A 24054-nucleotide genomic window follows, 5' to 3' on the forward strand; every position below is an offset into this window, starting at 1 on the left:
AGGGTCCAGCCCCACACGCAAAGGGGAATTTGTGCGCACAACCATCTAGAACGATTGGCAAAGCTGCAGGCCCCAGGTTGATACTTGAGAGCCCAGGGCTAGGATCTGTTAGCTGGTGGTCAGCTAGAAATGTGGCGAGCATGCCCAGGGCAGCAGTGAAAGATGGGGATGCCAATATATCTCTTTTGAGACACAGCGACCACATCCGTATGCAGTATTCAAGATGTGGGTGTACGATGGTTTTATATAGAGGCAATAAGATATTCTCTGTCTTACTCTCTATCCCTTTTTTAATGACTCCTAACATTCTGTTAATAGTTCCACAATTTCACATTTGAGTTTTTAGAACTCTTGGGTGAATGCCATCTGGTCCCAGTGACTTGTTACTGTTTAGTTTATCAATTTGCTTCCAAACCTCCTCTAATGACACCTCAATCTGGAACAATTCCTCAGATTTGTCACCTAAAAAGAATGCTCAGGTTTGGGGATCTCCCCAATATCCTCAGCCGCGAAGTCCGAAGCAAAGAATTCATTTAGTTTCTCTGCAATGACTTTGTCTTTGAGTGCTCCTTTGGCATCTCAGTTGTCCAAGGGCCCCACTGGCTGTTTAGCAGGCTTCCTGCTTCTGATGTACTTAAACATTTTGCTATTCCTTTTTTGAGTTTTTGGCTAGCTGCTCTTCAAACTCTTTTTACTTTTCTTATATTTTTACACTTAATTTGACAGTTTGTTCCTTTCTATTTTCCTCACTAGGATTTAACTTCCACTCTTTAAATGAGGCCTTTTTATCTCTCTGCTTCTTTTACTTGGTTGCTAAGCCACAGTGGCACTCTTTTGGTTTTCTTCCTGTGTGTTTTAATTTGGGGTATACATTTAAGTTGGGCCTCTTATGGTGTCTTTGAAAAGTTTCCATGCCGCTTGCAGGGGTTTTACTTTTGTCACTATACCTTTTAATTTCTGTTTAACTAACCTCATTTTTGTGTAGTTCCCCTTTGTGATATTAAATGCCGCAGTGTTGAGCTCTGAGCTGTTTTTCTCACCACAGGAATGTTACATTTTATTACATTAGGATCACTATTTCCAAGCAGTCCAGTTATATTTACCCCTTGGACCAGATCCTGTGCTCCACTTAGGACTAAATCGAGAATAGCCTCTCTCCTTGTGGGTTCCAGAACCAGCTGCTCCCAGAAGCAGTCATTTGAGATGCCAAGACATTTTATCTCTGCATCCCGTCCTGAGGTGAGTGTATCCAGTCAGTATGGGGATAGTTGAAATCCGCCACTATTATTGAGTTTTTTATTTTGATAGCCTCTCTAATCTCCCTTAACATTTCATAGTCACTATCACTGTCCCGATCAGGTGGTCGATAATATATCCCTACTGCTATATTCTTATTATGCAAGCATGAAATTATGATCCATAGAAATTTTATGGAACATTTTGGCTAATTTAAGATTTTTACTTCATTTGATTCTACATTTTCTTTCATGTATAGTGCTGCTCCCCCACTAGCATGACCTGTTCTGTCCTTCCGATAGATTTTGTACCCGGTATGACTGTGACCCATTGATTGTCCTCATTCCACCAAGTTTCTGTGATGCCTATTACAGGAAGCCCCTAACTTGCGACGCGATTAGTTGCGGGTGAAGCGTCGCAAGTCGGGGGCATTGTAACTTGAACCCTCCTTTACGATAGGTGCTGTGCGCTGTTGTAAATGTGGGCCGAGGACGTAAGTCGGTGGGTTTCGGCCCCTTCTGCACTTAGAACCATTTTTTTAAGTGTAGGGGGTCAGAACTCAGGCGGTCGCAAGTCGGGGGCCTCCTGCATATCAATACGCTCCTTTAATACGAGGCACTCTAGTTCACCCATCTTCTTATTTAGACTTCTACCATTTGTGTATAAGTACTTTAAAAATTTGTCTGCCATTTCCTGATGTTACTGTTTTGTTTTATTGTCTCTCATCTGATCTTACCCATACTTTATCTTCCATCCTTTCTTTAATTGAACATCTAGAATCTCTATTAATAGACTCTCCCTTAAGAGATGTCTGTCCGATCCATGTGCTCCTCTGCACCCATTGGCTTTCCCCCAGCCCTTAACATTAAAAAGGTCATAGAGCAGTTTTTAAACTAAGTGCCAGCAGTCTGGTTCCATTTAGGTTTAGGTGGAGCCCATCCTTCCTGTATAGGCTCCCCTTATCCCAAAAGTTTCCCCAGTTCCTTTATATATATATAAAAAACCCTCGGCTATGTCTACATTGCAGGCTTCTTGCGCAAGAACTGTTTTGCGCAAGAGTTCTTGTGCAAAAGGTCTTCCACAAGAGTGTGTCTACACTGCCATGTGCTTTTACGCAAAAGCATCCATGGCAGCGTGGAGACACTCTTGCGTAAGAAAGATCTGATGGCCATTTTAGACATTGGGGTTTCTTGCACAAAAAAATCATGTTGCCTATCTACACTGCCTTCTTGTGGAAGAGCTCTTGCGCAAGAGAGCTTATTCCTCGTGGGGAGAGGAATAACTCTTATGCAAGAAGCCCTGTTTTCGACACTGTATTGTAAATGTACTTGCGCAAGAACACGCGAGCAGTGTAGACACCTGGCAAGTTATTGCGTAAGAACAGCTCTTCTTGTGCAAAAAGCCTGCATTGTAGACGTAGCCCAACTCTCTACACCATCGTCTCATCCACACATTGAGACTCTGAAGCTCTGCCTGCCTACTTGGCCCTGTGTGGAACTGGAAGCATTTCTGAGAATGAAATCCAGGACCTTTATGGAAGCAATCTATTTCTTAGTAGCCTAAATTTGGCCTCCAGAACTTCTACCCATCCCTATGTCATTGGTACCTACATGAATCACAACCACCGGCTCCTCCCCAGCACTACACATAAGTCTCTCTAGATGTCTCGAGAGATCTGCAACCTTTGTACCAGGCAGGCCAGTCATCACACGGTTCTCCCAGTCACCATAAACCCAGCTATCTGTTTTTAATGATCAAATCCCCCATTACTAACACCTGCCTTTTCCTAGTGACTGGAGCTCCCTCCCCCAGGCTATGTCTACACTGACATGATCTTGTGCTGGAGCTAGGCAAATGAGGCTAATCATGGAATATGGCCGAGCCTCATTTGCATAAGAGCCACCATTTTTGCAGAAGAGGCTTTTGTGCAAGAAGGAGCTGTCTACACTGCCCCTTCTTGTGCAAGAAAAACTCTCTTGCGCACTGCTGTTATTCCTGAAAACAATCAGCGTAACGGCGTTGCATAGGAGGGGTTTCTTGTGCAAGGAGGGGCAGTGTAGACAGCTCCTTCTTGTGCAAGAGCCTCTTCTGCAAAAATGGTGGCTCATTGGATATGCAAATGAGGCTTGGCACTATTCCATGCTTAGCCTCATTTGCATAGCTCTGGTACAAGATCGCGCCAGTGTAGACAGCCCAAGCGATGTATCCCGTGTGAGAGGATCCCATGACATCCTCTGGAAGGAGGGTCCCGACTATGGGAACAGAAATCAGTTCTCTTTCCCTGAGCCTTCTGCCCCCTTAACAGCCGGGGGCTGGCTGGGGGGGGCCGGGACGCTCCTCCAGTTCAGCGAGCCAGGCCCTACGCTCCTTGCACGCGCACATCCAGTCTTGGCTCACGGGAGGGGGTGGGTGTCAGGACGTGTTAGAGCCGGGAGGGAGGGGCCTGGGGAAACTGAGGCTGGACTCCTGGGCTCCAGTCCGGGGGAAGGGGGGGGGCGGGACTCGACTCCTGGGCTCCAGTCTGGGGGAAGGGGGGGGGCGGGACTCCTGGGCTCCAGTCCGGGGGAAGGGGGGGGCGGGACTCCTGGGCTCTCGCCCCCTCCTGAGGCTGCGCCCGGGGGCGGGGGGACCCAGTGGCGGCCGGAACCCCGGCGGGCGGGCGCGTTTCCGGCCGGGCCGCTGTGGGGCCGGACGGAGCGGAAGCGCTGCCCCGCACTAAGATGGCGGCGGGCGGGGCGCGGCGGCGGCGGCTTCTGCGGCTGCTAATGCAGCTCGGGGCGCTGCTGCTCACGCGCTTCCCCTTCTGGAACTGCCTGGCCGCCCTGCTGCTCTTCGCAGAGCGGGCCGACGCGCGCAGGTGGGGAGGGGCGGGGTTAGATGGGGGAGGGGCAGCGAGTGGGGAGGGGTTAGATGGGGGGAGGGGCAGCGAGTGGGGAGGGGGTTAGATGGGGAGGGGAAGGGGAGGGGCAGCGAGTGGGGAGGGGTTAGATGGGGAGGGGAGGGGCAGCGAGTGGGGAGGGGTTAGATGGGGAGGGGAGGGGAGGGGAGGGGCAGCGAGTGGGGAGGGGTTAGATGGGGGAGGGAGGAGAAAGTTAGAAGTTTAGGCTCCCTGGAGTCAGGGTCAGGGGTGGGGGTGGGAGTCCAGATTGCAGAGAGGGGGAGGGGCATGGGGCAGGATGAGATTTAATTCCCTGAAGCCAGCAGCTGACTGGTCCAGACTGTTCCTAGGCCGGGTCTGCTTAATAACTTTGCAGTTGCTGGTGCTAAAACTCCACCAAGGCTCTGCCTCGCCCAGGCTCTAGCCCAGTGGTCCCCAACCTTTAGAGGCTGCTGGGCGCCAGGGGGCGTGGCCGTTCGCCTGCCGAGCGCCAGAGGGCGGGGACACATGCATGCCTGGGGGCGGGGGCCCCCCCGCAAGCGCCGCGCTCCCGGGGCCGGGCCTCCCCCTGCAAGCGCCAGGGGCCAGTGCCCCCTCCTCTCCCAAGCGCCGCGCGCCCCGGCCGGTGCTCCTCCTAAGCGCCGCGCGCCCGGGGCACAAGCGGCCAATTCGCAGCGCTCCTGGGGCCGGCGCTTACCATGCGCCCGGGCCGGCTCCAGCACCGTGCGTGCACCACATGCCCGGGGCCAGGCCAGCCCCGAGCACTTGGCGGGCGCACACAAATGGCCCCGTGTTGGGGACCACTCCTCTAGCCCCTTCCCCGGCCTGCCTCCCAGTGCTGAGCTGTTGCTGTGTGGTGGGCTGGTCTGTTTGCCTTCAGGATTGTCAGGTGCCATTACCTCAGGGCAGGTCATTAACCCACACCAGCCCCTGCTTAGCTGCAGGCTTCTTGTTAGCCTGCAGCACCTTCTGTCCCAGCCCAGGATCCACAGGGGAAGGAGGTGGCTTGGTTCCAGCCAAGAAGGGAGGGAGGGGGGGGGAGGAAGAAGTCGAGGAGGGGGTAGGACCTCAAGAGAAGAGGTGGAGCAATGGTGGGGCCTCATGGGGAAAAGGTGGGGTAGGGTTGGTAGGGTGCCATTAGCAACCCTATTGCTTTTGCAACACTAAGATGCAGCTAGTGCTGGAGTGGAAACCCCCCAGTCTTTCCAATGGCTTTGGAGTCGTGCTGGGGCACCCAGAGAGACATTGTGAATATCTTTTAGCTTTTCAAAACATGTGGAACACCAAGTTTGAGTGGCCTGCCCCCCATGTTAAGTATTAGGGGAAGCAGTGTTGGCTAGTGTATAGAGCACTGGCCTGGAGCTCAGGAGATGTGAGTTCTGTTCCTGACCCCGCCACTGGCTTACTGGGGTACCATGAGAATGTTGCTTATTATCATTGCTCAGGTTTAGGCCAATCAAGACATGCCTCTGTTGTGCTAAGTGCTGTACAAATACAATAGCAGATGATCCTAGATCTGGATATTTTGTTTTATGGTTGTGCCTCAGTTTCCCATCTGTAAAATGGGGATAAATGATGCTGACCTCCTTTGGAAAGTGCTTTAAGACCTATGGGAGAAAAGAGCAAGGGATTATTTTATTATTGATAGGGAAGGCAGAGGCATGCCGATAGGGTGAAAGTTGCCTTGCTACGACTGCAGGATAAATATAGGGCCTTCATGTCCAGGGCTGTCAGTGAGAGAGACAGCTCAGGTTTCTAATATCTCCAGCCTGCAAGCAGAGGTCTTCTTGAGGCAAGGCCCAAACACAGCTGAACACCCTGGATTCACATGTGGATGGAGGCTTGTGGCTGACCTGTCCTGCTTCTGTGGTATGACCCGATGCCTCAAATGTTCCTTTGGATTGCAGCTTCTTTCTTGTGTCCCCTTAGGAAACCAGACATCCCTGTTCCTTACCTGTACTTGGACATGGGGGCAGCGGTGTTGTGCGCCAGTTTCATGTCCTTTGGGGTGAAGCGCAGGTGGTTTGCACTGGGAGCAGCTCTCCAGCTGGCAGTCAGCACGTACGCCGCATATATCGGGGCCTACGTGCACTATGGTGACTGGTTAAAGGTGAGGCTTTCCTCGGAGTTCCCTGGGTGGCTGATCAGCCAGGAGGCAGCCTCCTCTCATTTGTTCCCATTCCAGCCTCATCTAGTAACCATGCACAGTTTGGCCTGTCTGAAATGAGCGTGAAGTTCAGTTCAGGCCCAAGTGAAACTGGCATCAGCATTGAGCCTCCTTATTGGCTCTTTCAGCAGGGAGGGCCAGGAATTCAGAGGCCATGCAGACTGGATTGCTCATTTCTTGAGACCAGGTCAGTGTGAGGGACACTTGCCCTGCCAATCCCTGGGAAGTGTCTGGCTTGTGACTATAAGGTGGCTTTAGTCTCCAGCTGTATTTCACAAGCATTACAGTCATGTTAATAAATTAGTCTCATCACCCTTCTTTTCCCCTCTTCCATTGCCCCCATTTTGATCCTGCTAGTCTGCTATCTTGTGGCCAAAGCAGCTGCTTCAGAGAGATTGCATAATGCACCTAATTGCAAATTGATGCTCAGCTTGGGCCCTGAAACATGAAGATGAAGTCTGGGTCCTGTGAAATGCCCCTGCAGATGTTGTTTTCATGTATCTAAATGCCTCTTTTAGTTCTTGTATGTTTACGGGGCTCCTTTTTCTTTCCCAGTCGCTAACTGACATACCCACGGTGTGATTTCCCCCGCAGGTGAGGATGTACTCACGAACAATAGCGATCATTGGCGGGTTCCTGATCTTGGCGAGCGGGGCCGGGGAGATCTATCGTCAGAAGCCACGGAGCAGGTCCCTGCAGTCCACTGGGCAGGTCTTCCTTGGCATCTACCTCATCTGTGTGGTATGTACCCAGCGGGGCACACCTGGCTATGCCAAGGTAGCTGTAGTTGGGCCATCGCTAGCCCATAGGCAGAGCAGGGGGTCCAAGCAGGGTGATCAGAAAGAAGCTGGGATTCAGTGCTTGCCATGTGGCTGTGGCCGCCGTTGGGGAAGGGTGGTGTCGGCACAACTTGTATTGCAGCTGGGGGGAGACTGCTGGCTAGCAGAGGCAGAACAGATATTTACAGTTTGCACAGCTCTGGCTGGCAGCAGACCCTTCAGAGCTGGGGAATTGTCTGTGGGGTGCAGGTGGCCACTCAGGATGTGCCTTGCACTGAAAAGACCTGGGGCCAGAGGAGCTTCCCAGCGGCCATGGCTACTGGCCAGGGTAGTGCAAAGGATTCTGGGGAGTGTTTAGAAAGCCCCAGCACACACAACTGGACAGAAACAGAGGCAGTGAGTTGGCTCTGTGGGAGGAGCCACCAGCTTCCCAGGAAGAACAGCCGTGCAGGGCGGAAGAAGCATTTGGCCCCAGTTAAGCCTTATTCTGTGTGGTTATGGTTTGATTGAGCAGCAGGCACAATTCCTTCCTGCTAAGGCTGGATTAAATCAGAACCCCCAGCCTGACAGCAGGGGGTGCTGTGCCCCATTGGCAGTTCAGAGGGGATGTAGAACTGCCTTCCACCTCCTGTGATGCCATGTATAGACCTTCGTCTCCTGGACCAATTCCATTGGTACCGCAGGGGGTGCTGTGCCCCATTGGCAGTTCAGAGGGGATGTAGAACTGCCTTCCACCTCCTGTGATGCCATGTATAGACCTTCGTCTCCTGGACCAATTCCAGCTCCGATGGTTGAACTCAAAGGCTGGACGTTGAAGCTAGAGACGTTCCGAGTAGCAGTGAACTGAAACCTCTCGCATAGGCATTGGGAGATTGTTTTGCCGTGGGCTTTGGCACTGGTGTGACTGCTGCTGGGATGCTGCGTCCAGTTGTGGTGCCCACAATTCAGAAGGATATTGAGAAGCTGGAGAAGGGTCAGAGAAGAGCCACAAGGTTAAGAAACCTGCTTCAGGGTGTAAGGCCCAAGGAACTCAGTCTCTGGCTTAGCAGAGACCAGGTAGGGGTTTCTGACGGCAGGTTAGAAGTACCGGCACGGGGACAACGGGATCTTTAATCTAGCCCAGGGGTCTCCGCCTGAGGGTCGGTGCCAGTCCTTAAATCCTCCCGGTGGGCCCGTGGGTGCCCTGCTCTTGCAGGACTCCTGGTCTCCTTGAGTTGCCCTGGCCCTGCCTGCCACCCTGGGCACTTGGAACCTCCTAGGGGGCTCCCACTGGCAGCGCAGCAAGCCTAGAGCGACTTCCAGCTGCTAGTGCCTTTGCTGGCCATCCCTGTGGCCCAGGGAGGTGTGTGCAGAGTTGTCCCACCCTTAGGATGCACTGGGGTGGCTGCCCCGGGGCCCACGCTTTGGGCGCCTCCTCAGCCATCCAATGGACAGGACAGTCCCCCATAATCAGGTTAGCCTGTGGGATGCTAACCACCATCAGAGGGGATGGGTGCAATGGGGGGGAGAGGAGAGGGGATGGGTGCAATGGAGGGGGGAAGAGCAGAGGGGATGGGTGCAGTGGTGGGGGGGGGAGAGCAGAGGGGATGGGTGCAATGGTGGGGGTGGGAGAGCAGAGGGGATGGGTGCAATGGGGGGTAGAGGAGAGGGGATGGGTGCAATGATGGGGGTGGGAGAGCAGAGGGGATGGGTGCAATGGGGGGGAGAGGAGAGGAGAGGGGTGCAATGGTGGGGAGAGGAGAGGAGAGGGGTGCAATGGTGGGGGGACGCGAGGAGAGGGGTGCAGTGGTGGGGCGGGGAGAAGGCTCGGGGAAGGAGTATGGACACCCCCTAGAGGTGCAGGGGCGCACAAGTCAGCTCCCATGCTGGGGTCGGATTGTGGAACTCTTGGGCTGTAGGTAGCCAGCAGGCTGTGAGTTTGAGACCCCAGATGTAGAAGATCCCGCCTCTGGAAGGTGAGGCTGGACACACGCAGACGGGAAATACCCCATGGATTTTATCAGCGAGGGGGCTGCCCACTGGGGTGTGCTGGGTTTTCTCTTGCTAGGAACGCTGACGTCAGTCTTGCCTCTTTTTCTAAAAAAGCCACTTGGGTTCAGCCCCCCCAGTCCGGATGCAGATTTGTCCCAGGAAGTCCCAACAAGCTAGGCCAGAGTCAGACCAGATGATCCTAATATCCCCCCCGGCCTGTGTGCTCTGGATTGCACTGCCCCTCCTCCACTGCTGCGCAGTGATTGGGTGCATGAATCAGGCAACTGCCACAGTCCCCAAAGCCTTTCTGGTGGGGTGGGGGTTTGGCTACTCTGCATTGGGGAGTATGATTGGAGCACGGCTCCCACACTTGTTTCCCCCGAGGGACCCACGTCCTACTGCCCTGTGCAGTGACTGTCAGAGACCAGGGCGTGCCTGAGCTCGTGTCCGTGACCAGAGCAGCCAAGGCGGGGCGGGGGGCGGGGGCTGGTAGAGCACAGCTAGCTTGGTGCTGCAGTCGCACCTCCTGATTGCAGGACACGTGCTCAGAGGGTATGAATTTGCTCCTACCTCCTGGCTTACTGTTCCACTGGCCCTGCAGGCCTATTCCCTCCAGCACAGCAAAGAGGATCGCCTGGCCTACCTCAACCACATCCTGGGAGGGGAGATCACCCTGCAGCTCCTCTTCATCCTCTATGGGCTGCTGGCCCTGTCCTTCCTGTCCGGCTATTACATCAGCACAGCCGCCCAGATCCTGTCGGTGATCCTGCCCCTGGTCATCCTGTTCATTGATGGGAACCTTGGCTACTGGCACCACTCCCGGCGCGTCGAGTTCTGGAACCAGATGAAACTTGTTGGGCAGAACGTTGGTATTTTCGGGGCTGTCATCATCTTGGCCACGGACGGTTGAGAGGGGACAAGTGGGGGCCATAGGACAGGCCTGGGGGAGGGCTCTGCGGGTTGGGGGAGGGGTGGGTTTAGGGTTTTTTTTTTTTAAATCATCGTTATTTATTCTTTTTTTTTTTTTTTTTTTTTTACTGCTTTTTAAAAAATTCCTATTTCATTTTCCCATTGACGGGCCAGGGGACTCCACAGCTGCCTCCTACTTGGTCTTGATCATGTTAATCTTTCATCGCCCTTTGACAGGTGTTTTCAGGTCAGCCCTATTGAACCCGGAGCAACAGCTGCCCACAGGGCCACACTAGCTCGGTGGGGTGGGGTGGGGTGAGGAGCCTAAATTCCTCTGCTGCAAGTGGGAATGGATCCTGGAAGCTTTGCAGTCCCACTGAGGCGCAAGATGGCTGGTTGCTGGAAAGACGCCAACAATGAATTGAACGTGGGACTTCAAAGCGGCCCAGTCATTGTGGTGAATTCTGGTTGCAGAGTGTGGGGCTCATGGCATGGGTGGGGAGATCAGTAAGAGCTGGCTCTGATTTAGCACTTTGCCTCAGTAGATCTCAAAGCGCTTTATGGAGGAGGTCATTACATTATCCCCATTGTACAGATGGGAAAACGGAGGCACAGAGCGGGGGTTCCCAAGCCAGAGTCACCATATTCTATCCGTTATCTAAGCTAGTTCTCCTGGTGAGTAGCTTCTAACTACTGTGCGTGGAAATTCACGCTGCTCCCCGAAAGGATGCAGTGCTGTCAAGAGAAGTGATTTCAAATGGGAACAACCCTTAGCATTTTTGATTGGGGGGAGGTGTTCTGGGAACAGCTTTGCTGCTCTCCCCGCTCCGGCAGCGTGCATACATTCGTGCTGTCTCCAAGCCGTCATGGGAGCGTGCATGGGAGTCACTTGTGCATTGGCTCATCTCATAGCACAGCCTGCTGGAGGGGGCAGTCGGACGCTGCTTTACATTCGGACAATCCTGCCTGCCAAAGTGTGGCGGAAAGAACAGTTCAATGGGGAGCTGTTGTCCTTCCCCCCCACCTGAGAGGTGGAATTTCCAGAATGTTGGGACAGGTGACTGCGTGAGAAAGGGGAGCTTGAAAGTCCAGCTCTCACCTGTTTCCACACTCTGAAGAACCCTTGTCTTACTACCCTGTGCAATGATTGTCGGGTCAAGGGCAGGTGGGAGACGACACTCCACTCTATAAGGTGACTTGCGGCCGAGACGCTTCACTTGGCCCCATCGGGGCCTCCTGCCACCAGGTTTGCTTTGTCCTTGCTGCGTTGCACTGCAAGTGTCTGATTGCTGCATGGGCAGCCGGTGTGTGAGATCTTTCCGGCTCTAGTGGCCTGCCCACCTAAGGAGAGCTCTCAGACATGGTCATTGTCTCAGCTGCTTTGACCAGCTGTTGAGTCTTCCCTGGTTTCTAAGCCACTTCTTGCATCATGAATTTCTGATGATTAAATGAGAAAAGGCTTTTAACTCCAACTTGAGTTTTATTTCTTACCAGGCACTGTTTGGCTTTAATCCAGCCAAAACTGCCTACTGTGCTGCTTCCCTCCCCAGTCCCCCTGTCTGAGCACCTCGCACCCTTGTGCGGGGCCAGGTCGATTAGCCCCATGTTACAGATAGGGCACAGAAGCCCAAAGTAACCTAGGGGGCCTGGGGCTGTGCTGGTGACAGACCTTCAGTCTGAATCAACTGCCTCAGCCTTCCTGTCTCCTAATCACAGGCATGTGAACAGAGTAAACTTCAGCTGCTTTTTGGCTCTGGAATCTGAACATCAGGTCTGTCTTAAGCCACCAAAAGGGATGCTGGCAGGAGAGATGTCTAGGCAAGAATTTTCAAAGCCAAAGTTAGGTACATAAATCAACTGGCCAACTTTCAGAGGTGTTGGATTTCAGTGGGCTACCTAGTGCCTCCATGTATGTGTGGGTTTAGCCTCCCCCACCTATGTGAAGCACGGCAGTGCTGTAATGCCCATTATACAGCTGGGGATAAAGTACCATGACCAAGGTCATGCAGGAAAGCTGTGGCAAAGCTGGGAACAGAGCCCTTGTCTTGGGTCCTGCTCCCCAGCTCTCCCATCTGAACAGTCTCCCATTGCCTGCTTCATGCACATGGCTGTTAGCTTGTGCCATATGAAGCTATGGGACCTGTTCACTTCCCCTCCATTAGGCAGCACTGGCATTTGGAGAGTTCATTGCAGAGTCCTAGCACTTAACCACACAGGTTCTGCTTCAACTCCTTCCCTGTGACGCGCGTGTAACCAGATCACTAGACTTACCGCTCGCTGCTTCTCTAGCGCATGACCGGCCGGCAAATACCTAGTAATGGGACACGTCAATATTTCCTGGCCAGGGATGCTGGTAATGGACTAGTTGGTTTGTGATCTGGGTAAAAGTGTCAAAAGTGCCTAGGGGACTTAGGAACCTGACATTTTCAAGAGCTGCTCAGTAAGACTTGGATTTGTAAGTCACTTTTGAAAATGGGCCATATGCTGCCAAGTGACTTACACCCAGATTTTGAAAGCTCGTCATTGCTATGCGCAGTGAACTTAATTGGCTTAGGAACCTGCATCTCATTTTCAAAAGGGATTGAGGCACTTAGGTGCCAAAATGCCCCTGCCAGTCAGTAGGATTTAGGCTCCTAAATCAGTGAAGTGTCGCAGTGCTGAGTGTTTCAGTGCTTATGTATTCCTACAAACGTGGGCTTTTGTCATTCTGCAGTTTTCTCCCGTTTACCTGTGGGGTTTTCAATGGGGCTACGGGCATAAGTGGGAATTTTGCTGGCAGTTTGGTGTCTGCGTCCCTTGACTACTCTGAAGTTCCCAGCTTCCATTTGTAGTTCAGTTTGCGAGTGAGGAGCCTTATGCACTAGTTAAGGAGAGAGCATAAAACCCTAAAATCAAACTCAGCATGGTTGACGGAAGGGAAGACACCTTGAAAAAGAAGCCAAAACCACATTAAGAGTTGATGCTTTCCAGCTATTGTGTGTTGTGCTGTAGCCGTTGTCCGGGGAACACCACACACAGGCTGTTTGTTCCTATAAATACAAGCTTGTGGTATGACTCCTGCTTGCTGTTCCACAGGCTGGTAAGGGAGGGTGTTGCTGCTCTATTTACACATTCATTAATGGAGCCTTGCATCCTCTTCTGAGGTAGGTCCGATTTTATTGGTCGGGAAACGGAGGCATTGAGGGGGAAGTGACTTTGCTGAGATCCGCCAGTGTGTCGGTGGCAGAGATGAAACGTGAACCCAAGGGTCTGACCCCCTCACTCTAACTCCTCTCTGCTGCGGTCTGCACCACACGGGCTTCGTGAGAGGGGAAAGGCCGGGTTCTGGCTGTGCCCGTTAGTTCATGCAGAGCTGGCACAGCCAGAGGCTCTGTGCAGGCTGGGTGGCTGAGCTGTGTTGCTGTACGAAAGCTTGGCTCCTCCCAAGCCCAGCCTGCTCCATGCACCCCCTCATCTAGTCAGATCACCTTCTGGTTTGCAGAATGAGTCTGGGATGGACTTGGCATGGTTCACCAGCTCGTAGGAATCCCGGATGTCAGACAGTCCAAACCAGAAGAAGATCCACTGGTGGTTAGTGAAGCTTCCATCGCTGTGCTTGAAATACCTGATGGGAACAAAGTGAAAGCTGAGCCCCAGAGCAGCATCTGGGTGCCCAAGAGCCCCTGCAGATACAGCTAGTGGGATGAGGCCAGGGCAAACAGGCACCGGCTGTGTCTAGCTGGGCACTTACGCCTGTCTGAGCCCCTCCTAGACATCAGCGGCTGTGCTCTTGCAGCACAGAAGTGGGGATTGCACGTTACATGTGGGGAGGCCCAAAGAGGGCAGGAGGCATAGAGGTCGGAGTAAGTGGTATTTGTGCACAGAGCTCAGAGGCCCAGCAGAGCAAGGAAGAGGCCCAGCCCCGGTGAAACGGGTGTCCCAAGCAGACTTGTGCTTTGCCACAGCCGGTGCATATGGGAAGCAGGTAAAGGGGGAAGAGGTAGCAGCAGAGTTGTGTGTGGGAAGCCCTGGGCTGGAACAGCCAAAGGTAGGGGGGCTCGTGGCAGGATGGTAGAGCCATATGTGGGCAGCCCAGGGCTGGAACAGCTGGGGAACCCTTTGCGTGTTGAGCACAGAGACACGTCACCGTCCACCTGGAGGGTGGAATTCCCAGGGAAACGCTGCTTTGCCCAGGGCCCTTTTCCACCTACCAGGGGTTAATGGGGTTGGTGACACGTGACCGCCAGAAGAGGGTCCGGAGGTCCTGCCGCATGCACTCCCACAGCCTCTGGCCGGAGCCCTGGCTTTTCTTAGTGGAGCTGACGACAAACTTGTCCAGGTAGGGCGTGCCGCCCAGGACCGGCTCCTGCGTGATGATGGCGGCTGCGTTGTAGCTGGGTGACAAAGCGCTGGGTGAGCGGGGCTGGGAGAGGCGCCAGCAGCCTGGCCTTGGGGAAGGGAGGAGATCTCGCACCATGCGGCTGCTGTCAGGACAGCAGTCAGGGTGGCCCCTGCTCTCAGCCCAACAGGAAATAACCCAGGTTCGGTGGCTCTGGCTGTGGGTTTGGCCCAATCTCCAGGCAGGCGCCACCTGGAAAGGCTGGATGTCGTGTTTGCTTTTCGTAAGCCTGTCTCGTGGCGCGTGAGCGAGAGGCTCTGGCTGGCCCTGTACGGGGTGAGAGACGATCCCTGCTCCCAAGAGCTTCCCATCTAAATAATCAGGCCAAGAAGGGGCGGGGGGCAAGGAAGATTGCAACCCCTGGGGATCCATGATGGTCCTGAGAGCTGTCTGGCGGCCCATTCCTAAGGCCACTGCACCCCAGGGGCTGCCCTGCCTTCCCCCTAGAAGTGGCTGAATAGGAATCTCCCCCGCTCTGAGATCCCGCTGCCTGCCGACTTCTGGGCCCAGCACAGAAGTGCAGGTGGCTTCTCACCCCTCTGAGAAATAGACCGAGTGCAGCCTGGGCCGTAGGGAAGCCAGGTAGTCCCCTCGGAGGGTCTTCCCGAAGGACGTGTTGATCAAGGAGACCAGGCGCCTCTGGTCCAGCTCCTCCAGCCTCTCAGCCCGCAGCATGCGCTCAGCATTCCTGAACAGGGTGCCGGAGCCTGGAAGAGCGAGGGCTTTGCTGGAGCGGCCGCTTTCCAGCTCTCATGCACCTTGCCAGGCCATTTCTCCAGCCCACCCCATCCCCTCTGTGCCGAGGCTGGCCCCGGGGGCAGGCTCACCTTTGTTGCTGAAGAGCTCGGCGAGCAGCGCGCGGGCAGAGGCGATGACAGCAGAGCCCTCGTAGGGCAAGCGGCTCAGCAGGTCAACGATCAGCCTGACTTGCTGCTGCTCCTTGTGGCCCATCCACTGGGCTTTGGTCACTAGGTCCAGGTCAGTGGGCAGGTTCACGGTCCCCAGCACCTGCGAGGCCAAGAGGGGCTCAGCACATGCGATAACCCGCGGGTTAGCCTCTTCTGGATTGTCCCCTGCTCGGTGCTGGCTGCCTCCAGGAAGGCCTTGAGTGAGGCCAGCCCAGCTGCTGCACCAAGTGGAGGGTGCTTAATGTAGGCACCAGGCTGGCTCTCACCCCTGCGGTGGCCAGCCCCAGTGTAGCGGGCCACGGGGGGCGGGCACAGGGCTGCTTTGACCTTGTCCGAGCTGGCTGGCAAATCCCTTAGGTCTCTGCAGCCCCTCTCCTCGTGTATGTGCTTGACACACTAGGCCAGTGGTCTCCAGCCTCTTTAACCACCAGGTCACTTTTTTGATGTAAGAGCTCCCTCAAACCCAAATCCCCTGGCCCCACTTCCTTCCCGCCCCTTCTCCGAGGCCTCGCCCTGCTCACTCCATCCCCCTTCCTTCCCCACCCTCGCTCACTTGCACCAGGCTGGGGTGTGGAAGGGGGTCTGGACTTAGCCCAGGGTGGGGGCCTGGGGTCCAGGGGGGATTTCAGGGTGCAAGCTCTGGAAGGAGTTTGGGTGCAGGGGAACTCGCATCTGGGGCAGGAGGGGGTTCAGGGCTGGGACGGGTTCAGGAAGCAGGCTCTGGCGGGGCACTGTTTAACTGAGATGGCTTCTAGGTGGTGGAGCAGTGGGGTTAAGGCAGCTCACCCTTGCCCTGGCCCAGCACCAGCACCGCTCCTGAGAGCAGCTGGCATGTACAGCATTGGCTCCATGTGCTGCCCCTTATCTACAGGCACTGAGCCCACAGCTTCCACTGGCTACAGCTCCGCTATTGATCAATGGGAGCTGCAGGCGTGGACAGCACGTGCTCTGCCCTTCTCGGGGCAAGCAGTAAAAGAAGTAACAACCACCCCCCAGGTACGGGGTGTGCGTGCGTGCGTGCGCCAAGCTCCCCCCATCCCCTTCTCTGCGTGGAGATGGGGTACAGAAGTGGGGAGCGGAGGAACACCCTGACGTCAGTGTTCCCCCGCTTCTCCCACACCCTGCACAGCAAGCAGGGGGCTCCCAGGTAGAGGGCAGGAGCAGAAGGACGGAGGCTGAAGGGGCAACTGAGCTGCCAGTGCTTGATAGCTCCCTGGCCAAACCAGTCAGGATCACCTGTGAGGCGTCCAGCTCTACTGGTTGGTGACCACTGCACTGGGCCAAGTGCCTGGCCGCAGCGCTGCAGGGGAAGGGGCTACCAGGAGCAAGCCAGGGGGGCGCTGCCACAGCTGGGGGGAGCCGGGCACTGATCCGGCACTGGAGCAGGACGTGTGTGTCTAGCCCTGCGCTGCCCTCACCCACCTTCTGCCCGGAGTTTCTGATGCCCCCTGTCATGTTCAGGAAGATGATCTTGGTGGGCAGCAGCGTCCTGGCGACGGCGGCGGTGACCTCGACGGAGTCCAGCAGCAGGGACTGGCGGCCGCGGGTCTCCCCGATGGGGCAGATGATGGGGATGTTCCCAGACTCCAGACACCACTGCAGCAGGTCGCCGTCCACTGAGATCCCGCTGTGAGCAGAGAGAAGCCAGCAGTAAGGTGAGCAAAGCAAGGCCAGCGGAGGCCTGGGGAAGGCCTGGCCTGCAGGCTCAGAGGCTGACCTGGAGCTGGCGGCTGACTGCTCTGCTCCCAGCACAGCACCGGCCCCGAAGAAGGGCATTGCCGCGGCCGAGTTCTGGTGCAGGGCGTCCATCAGGGCCTTGCAGTTCTGGGTCAGCAGTGCCTTGGTGTCCTGGAAGGTGAGGGTGTCGCTCAGGGAGCTTCGGGACGGCAGCCCCATCACCAGCAGGGGCTTCATGTCCATGCGCTGCAGGAAGGCCAGGCTGAAGGCCAGGCTGCTCACAGTCTCCTTGCAGCGGGAGACAGACTCGTCCACCTGCCCCGGGAAGAGCGAAGGAGCCACGGGTCAAGCCCTGGGGAGGCGGGGCAGCTGCTACCCTGGGGGGGAGCACCTGGTAGGTGGGCAGCCCTGGCTCCATGTTAGCTGCTCCTATTTCGCTGCGAGCACCTGCAAGCACGGGGGGGGGGGGGTTTGCAGAGCCCTGGGCGAGGGTGATGTGGCTGGAGAGATCGGGGCGCTGCTGCAGCCAAAGGTTCCCCTCTGACTCCCCAGTAGGCTGTGCTCGCCTCTCCCCCACGGCAGCTATTGCCACGCCTCCCTGTTAGTTACTGGGATCCCCACTACAGGTACCCCCCCTGGATGCTAACACCCATCCATGTATCGCTTGGTGCCCTTTGTCCCTAGCAGGCCCTGTTATCTGCAGTCCTTATCTGGATCCTTGCTACCCAGCAGCCCTGGCCTGGCTCCAGCGCTAGTCTGCACTGGAGCAATGTTTCTGATCCGAGGCCAATGCTAGGATAGACAAGTGCAGCTCCCCTCCCCCATCTGTGGGGGGCGGGAAGGCAGGACAGGCTGGGAGAGCCGGCATAGGGAGCGTGCTGGGCACTGCTGCGAGGCAGAGCTGTTAACCCTCTGACCCTGCGTGCTAGTCAGACCGCTGCTTCCTCTGCGACCAGAGCAGACAAACGGGCTCGTCTGAGCCAGGCTCCTAGGTCAGGGTTAGGGTCCCTTGAATCCAGCATCATAGAGCACAGAGATCAAAGGTCATGTAGACCCAGATCCTGAAAGGCACCGCGGCTGCTAACACCCATCCATGTCAGTAGAAGTCAGGAGCCTTTACTGGCTTTGTGGGGGTTGGGACTTAGTCATGTGATCCTGCAAATCTATGCACAGCACTGACCTGGCCCCCTCCCAAACTTGTCTCTGCTTCTCCTCCTAGCCGGTGTGAGACTGGGCTGTGATTTGCGGAGGTGGGGGCCAAGGCTCAATCCAGCTTCTCCGAGACCTAGGCCTCTATATGAACCAGGGGATGCCCACATCTTGAATACTGTGTAGAGATGTGGTTGCCTCATCTCAAGAAAGAGAGCTTGGCATTGGAAAAGGTTCAGAAATGAGCAACAAAACTTATTAGGGGTTTGGAACGGGTCCTGTATTAAGATAAAGACCGGGACTTTTCACCTTGGAAAAAAGGAGACTACGGAGGGATAAGAGAGTCTATAAAATCATGACTGGTGTGGAAAAAGTTATTTACTTATTCCCACAATATAAGAACTAGGGGTCACCAAATGAAATTAACAGGCAGCAGGTTTTTAACAAACAGAAGGAAGTTTTTCTTCACTCAGCGCACAGTCAACCTGTGGAACTCCTTGCCAGAGGATGTGGTGAAGGCTAGAACTTTAAGAGGGTCCAAAAAAGAGCTAGATAGATTCATGGAGGTTAGGTACATCAACGGCTATTAGCCAGGATGGGTAGGAATGGTGTCCCTGGCCTGTTTCTCTGGAGGTGGGTGACAGGGAGGATCACGTGAGGATTCCCTGTTGTGTTCCCTCTCTCTGGGGCATCTGGCATTGGCCAGTGTCAGCAGACAGGATACTGGACTGGATGGACTGTTGGTCTGACACAGTATGGCCGTTATGTTCTTAGGGTCCCACTGAAAGCAGCAGGAGTTAGGCTTAGATCCTCAAAGCTGTTTAGGTGTCTAAGTGATATGCCTCAACTCACACAGGGAGTCTGTGGCAGAGAAGATAATCAAACACAGGTATCCCAAGTCCTAGGCTACAGCCCAAAGCACTGGTCACCCTTCCCCACCCTACTAGTCTATCTAGGGTGGTAGCCCACCTGTACCAGGACAATGTAGTTGAACACTCCTAGTGGCGTTTGCCTCTATACTGTCCTGAAGCAGTGAGTTCCAAAGGTTAATAGCATGTTGCTACCAACTGTATTTCCTTTCCTCTAGTTTGACTTGGCTGCCTTCTGGCTCCTCCTCTTTTAGTTATAAACTGGTTTATACTCTGCTATTCCAGCTGGCTGCTTTCAACCTAAAGTATATTCATTTGCTGGGGGGAGGGGATGTGGAACCTTCATCTTGAGCTGTCTTGTAAAACACTGTAAGGGCTTGAGATGGTTCAAAATGCCATGGAGAGCTGGCCTAGATTCATAGATTTTTAGGGTCAGGAGGGTCTGCCCCTGCCTAGTGATTGCTCAGCAAAGGAGGGGCTGGATACAGCACATCTCTTCTGGGAAACGCCAGGCTCGGGAGGCACTGCGGAGTTGTGGGCAAGAGGTGCAAGGTGTCTGTCCATGCCGGAGAGATGCGGGGAGCCATGTGCTTGGCTGGACCCAGTCCATGGAGGGTTTTGAAATGCAGGGAAGTTTCCAATGGGGAGCCAGTGACCTTGGGGACCTTTGCAAGGGCTCAGGCAGCAGTGGGGAAGCCATGGAGAAGGGAGCTACGGGGCAATAAGGGACAAGCTGAAGGCAGAGAGAGGAGTTGCTGGAGTAGAGGCAGTCAGCTGTGGGGAGTTGGCAAAGCCCGGCCCTTTAAAGGTCTTGGCTGCAGAAGAGTTTCAGGCAAATAGGAGATGAGAGCTTGGGGGCAGCAGTTCCTGCCCCAGTCAGCTCTGGGTTCCTGCCCCAGTGGGGGGGAGGGAAGGGCTGAGCATCTTCCAGTCTCCTCTTACCCTGCTGCCTCCTCTCCATAGCACCTCTGTGCTCTGGGGCTGTGCCTGTCCCCACCCCCCCGTGCTTTGGGGCAATACCTGTCCCCTCCATCCCCCTTCCCCCGCTGTGCTCTGGGGCTGTGCCTGTCCCCACCCCCCCGTGCTTTGGGGCAATACCTGTCCCCTCCATCCCCCTTCCCCCGCTGTGCTCTGGGGCTGTGTCTGTCCCCCCCCCAGTGCTTTGGGGCAATACCTGTCCCCTCCATCCCCCTTCCCCCGCTGTGCTCTGGGGCTGTGTCTGTCCCCCCCCCCCCCCCGTGCTTTGGGGCAATACCTGTCCCCTCCATCCCCCTTCCCCCGCTGTGCTCTGGGGTTGTGTCTGTCCCCCCCCCAGTGCTTTGGGGCAATACCTGTCCCCTCCATCCCCCTTCCCCCGCTGTGCTCTGGGGCTGTGTCTGTGTCCCCCCCCCCCCGTGCTTTGGGGCAATACCTGTCCCCTCCATCCCCCTTCCCCCGCTGTGCTCTGGGGCTGTGTCTGTCCCCCCCCCCCGTGCTTTGGGGCAATACCTGTCCCCTCCATCCCCCTTCCCCCACTGAGCTCTGGGGCTGTGTCTGTCCCCCCCCCCCCCGTGCTTTGGGGCAATACCTGTCCCCTCCATCCCCCTTCCCCCCCCGTGCTTTGGGGCAATACCTGTCCCCTCCATCCCCCTTCCCCCGCTGAGCTCTGGGGCTGTGTCTGTCCCCACCCCCCCCGTGCTTTGGGGCAATACCTGTCCCCTCCATCCCCCTTCCCCCGCTGTGCTCTGGGGCTGTGCCTGTCCCCACCCCCCCGTGCTTTGGGGCAATACCTGTCCCCTCCATCCCCCTTCCCCCGCTGTGCTCTGGGGCTGTGTCTGTCCCCCCCCCCCGTGCTTTGGGGCAATACCTGTCCCCTCCATCCCCCTTCCCCCACTGAGCTCTGGGGCTGTGTCTGTCCCCCCCCCCCCCGTGCTTTGGGGCAATACCTGTCCCCTCCATCCCCCTTCCCCCCCCGTGCTTTGGGGCAATACCTGTCCCCTCCATCCCCCTTCCCCCGCTGAGCTCTGGGGCTGTGTCTGTCCCCCCCCCCCCCCGTGCTTTGGGGCAATACCTGTCCCCTCCATCCCCCTTCCCCCGCTGAGCTCTGGGGCTGTGCCCCCCCCGCCGTGGGTCCGATCTCCCGGTCCCTGCCCCCCGCGGCGGCTCCGGCGCCCCTCACCTCGATGACGGCGAAGGGGCGGCCGCCGGCGTGGCCGAGCGCCTGGAACTGCGCCAGCCAGTGGCTCGCCTCGCCGGGGCTGCCCCCGCACTCCCGCAGGAACGCCTGGATGTCCCGCCGCACCAGGGGCGCGGGCACCGCCCCGGCCAGCTCCAGCCGCCCGCCCGGGCTCTCCCGCCGCCGGGCGCCCCTGCCGCAGCCGCGGGGCTCGGGGCCGCCCAGGCGCGGGGGGCCGCGGCCGCCCAGCACCCGCGGGACGGGCGCGCAGAGCAGGCGGCCGGCCGAGGCGGCCACGGAGCCGGCGGGGAGCGAGCCCATGGCGCGGTGCTGCGCGACGCCGAGTGCCGGGCGGACTCCCCGGAGCCGCCCCTCACTCCAGCCCCCGCCCGCAAATCAGCGGCCGGCTCCGGGTGCCGCCCCGCCGGCTGGCCCCTGCCCCCGCTGCCGCCGAGCTGGGCAAAGCGCCAGGGCGGGGGGGCCGCTCCCTGCGCGGAGCAGAGCCTGCCCCTCCCGCGCCGCCTGGGCCCAGGCCGGGTCCCTGCAGCTCCTGCTGGCTGCCGGGAGAGTGCCAAGGCCTCAGGCCCCCACGGGAGAGTTTGTGGATCCGAATCCAGCCGGCAGCAGGAGCCCTGGTCCCCTGATCTTCTCCCACCCATGTGCAGAATCATGTTTGTGTGCACCCAGGTCTGTGCATCGTCAGTAGAAACAAAGCCCAGCTGTAGGTGGCACCTGAATTTCTGCTGAGCGGGGCACAAGTGCACAGCTTGCAGGGAACACTGCCTGGGGTCCCCCTGGCTCTCACAAGTGCACAGCTTGCAGGGAACACTGCCTGGGGTCCCCCTGGCTCTCACAAGTGCACAGCTTGCAGGGAACACTGCCTGGGGTCCCCCTGGCTCTCACAAGTGCACAGCTTGCAGGGAACACTGCCTGGGGTCCCCCTGGCTCTCACGCTACCCGCTCTAACCATTAGGCCCTGTGCTAGACTCATCCACTTAGACGTTCTGATTCCCAGTCTTGCTGTGGACATTGGCCCCCTCTGTCCCAGACCGCGGAATAGGGTCCCATGGCTAGAGTCCGGACCCAGCCCTCCCCAGACTGGTAAAGACCTCAGAGACGTGAGCACCGGCTAAGACGCTTGTGGGGGGGAATGTGTTACTGCTAGTGGATGGTTATAAATAGCCGTGCTTAGTCTTGGTGACAGCAATAGACATGGATGCATGAGGCCCGTTCTCATGCAAATGTTTCTGGAAGTTTTGATAAATGGTCTCATAACAGCCCTGGTAATTCGTAGTAATTGGAGTCTCTGCAGGCGAACCTGGGTAAATGAAGTTGTTAGTTACATACATTGAAAAGGATCGAAGTCACTTCCGTCCCTGCTGCCAGCTGCCTTTTTGCTGTTGCTCTGTGTGGAAGGGAAGCGTGAGAAAACCAAGGTGCTGCGTAGTTGAAAGGCGAGCGCGTTGGAGTTTAGGGTCTGTCTGTCTGTCTTCCACCCCACCGAGCCCTGGCAGCTGCGAGAATTTGCAGCATGCCATACAAGAGGAAACAAAAGGTCAGTGCTCTGCTAGAGGGTGTCAGTGGGGGCTTTGCCAACTGTCCGCTTTAGTAAGAGACACTCCTCTGACTGCTTTCCAGTAGCTCTCACCTGCTTCCCTCTCGCTGGGAAACTGAGCAGGGGAATCATCTTCGCAGGGCGTCTCGCTAACGAAGTCAGGGACAGAGCCCAGGAGTCCTGAGATCACGCCCGTGTCATCTCCTGGAGTCAGCCTCCCCGCCCAACATCTCTAAGTCCCCCCTTGTAGGTCTCTAATCTCCACCCTGTAGCTCAGCCAGATGCTCTGGTCTCAACGCAGGGATTTTTGGGTGAGGGTCAGACTGTTATTCAGGGGGTCAGACTGGATGGCCACAGTGGTCCCTTCCGGCTTTGAACCTATGCACACATCTCATTCCCTGGAGCGCCCAAAGGGGCTCACCAGGCCACGACGGACCCATGTGGGAGGAGCCAGCAGCCCTGTGTGGTACACAACTCCTGACTGTTTTTGCTTTTGTCCTAGCAGAATGAGCTGCCAAGGCCTTTTAGCCACGTGGTGACGTCCTCGTTCCAAGCCCAAGTCATCGGCTCTGTGTGCCTGGCACAGTGTTTCAGAGCCCTGGCCAACTTTTTGTTGACTTCCCAGAGTTTGCACTTGAGGCATGTGGTCGGTGCCTCGTGCTGTCATTTCTCAAGCGTGGACAAAAATGTACTAGCAACAAGGCAGCAGATTGTGCCAAGGAGTCAGTGGAGAGCTTCAAAGAGAGCCGCTCCACAGAGATAGGTGAAAGCAACTGGTCAGGGACAGCTGGGCCGGGGGGAAATGGCTCAATGCTCTAACATCTTGTTCCTAACGTAGCCACCCTCCTGATTCAGGCCTGCTCTGTGCAGGTTTCTGCTGGCGTGACTAGGTCCATCAGGGAGGTGAGTTTCTGGCTTCAATGTGCTTTTCTTTCTGACGGCGCAGCACCCCATCCTGGATCCAGGACCTCTTGGTGCTAGGTGCTGTACAAACAGAATGAAAAGATAGTGCCTGTCCCAGCAGGTTTCCAGTCACTGGGTAACCCTGGGTGGGATGTAGGCAGTGGGGCTTGAGGTAAGGCTGTAGCAGGTTCCATAGGGGTCCAGCCACCTCTCAAGAGGGACTGAGTAACACACCATGCTGTCATGGGCTATGTGGGGATAGATCGGATTCAGATGGGGGACACCAGGAGCCAATCTAGCTCTCTAATGATAGGGGGCCCAGCTGTCAGGCTGGCAAGTCTATGTTGAGCGTAGAGGATCAGCTGATGGGGATCTCTTAAATTTTGAGGTTTCTGGAGACGAATCCCCCATTTTTCTGGAAGCCATTTTCAGAAATACAGATAGTTGTGGGGTTGTGGTAACAATTGTTCAGTTAGCGAACAGGAGCAGCTAAAGGGAGTTTTGCAAGGGAGGCCTCCGG

At 56.3% G+C, this 24054-nt stretch overlaps 3 protein-coding genes across 6 annotated transcripts in view; 2 read left to right on the top strand and 1 right to left on the bottom strand.

The window, feature by feature from the left end:
- Positions 1 to 862: 862 nt before the first annotated feature.
- Positions 863 to 11412, top strand: TMEM101 (transmembrane protein 101). 2 transcript variants are annotated; one of them, XM_075918420.2, is made up of 4 exons: positions 863 to 1239; positions 6044 to 6224; positions 6876 to 7022; positions 9633 to 11412. In XM_075918420.2, the coding sequence occupies exons 2-4, from the start codon at positions 6081 to 6083 to the stop codon at positions 9939 to 9941; spliced, it is 600 nt and encodes a 199-aa protein (XP_075774535.1). In that variant the 5' UTR covers positions 863 to 1239; positions 6044 to 6080; the 3' UTR covers positions 9942 to 11412. The 2 variants fall into 2 exon arrangements, with proteins under 2 accessions (XP_075774535.1, XP_075774534.1); XM_075918419.2 differs by lacking the exon at positions 863 to 1239 and adding an exon at positions 3908 to 4093.
- Positions 11413 to 13066: 1654 nt separating this feature from the next.
- On the bottom strand, positions 13067 to 21444 carry NAGS (N-acetylglutamate synthase). Of its 2 annotated transcripts, XM_075918413.2 has the most exons (7): positions 21080 to 21431; positions 16944 to 17218; positions 16649 to 16853; positions 15146 to 15326; positions 14854 to 15025; positions 14131 to 14313; positions 13067 to 13544 (listed from the first exon to the last, which is right to left on the bottom strand). In XM_075918413.2, the coding sequence occupies exons 1-7, from the start codon at positions 21395 to 21397 to the stop codon at positions 13391 to 13393; spliced, it is 1488 nt and encodes a 495-aa protein (XP_075774528.1). In that variant the 5' UTR covers positions 21398 to 21431; the 3' UTR covers positions 13067 to 13390. The 2 variants fall into 2 exon arrangements, with proteins under 2 accessions (XP_075774528.1, XP_075774527.2); XM_075918412.2 differs by having other exon boundaries at positions 16649 to 17218; positions 21080 to 21444.
- Positions 16740 to 24054, top strand: part of LOC102443805 (peptide YY) — a 50893-nt gene continuing 43578 nt past the window's right edge. Inside the window, exon 1 of one of the 2 annotated variants that reach the window (XM_075918423.2) lies at positions 16740 to 16881. The gene's annotated coding sequence lies outside the window, so the exon portion shown is untranslated. The remainder of the gene's footprint in view (positions 16882 to 24054) is intronic. The other variant, XM_075918422.2, reaches the window with a different exon arrangement.

Source organism: Pelodiscus sinensis, chromosome 29 (genome assembly GCF_052426305.1).
Source record: "Pelodiscus sinensis isolate ZL-2025 chromosome 29, ASM5242630v1, whole genome shotgun sequence".
Classification (NCBI taxonomy): Eukaryota; Metazoa; Chordata; order Testudines; family Trionychidae; genus Pelodiscus; species Pelodiscus sinensis.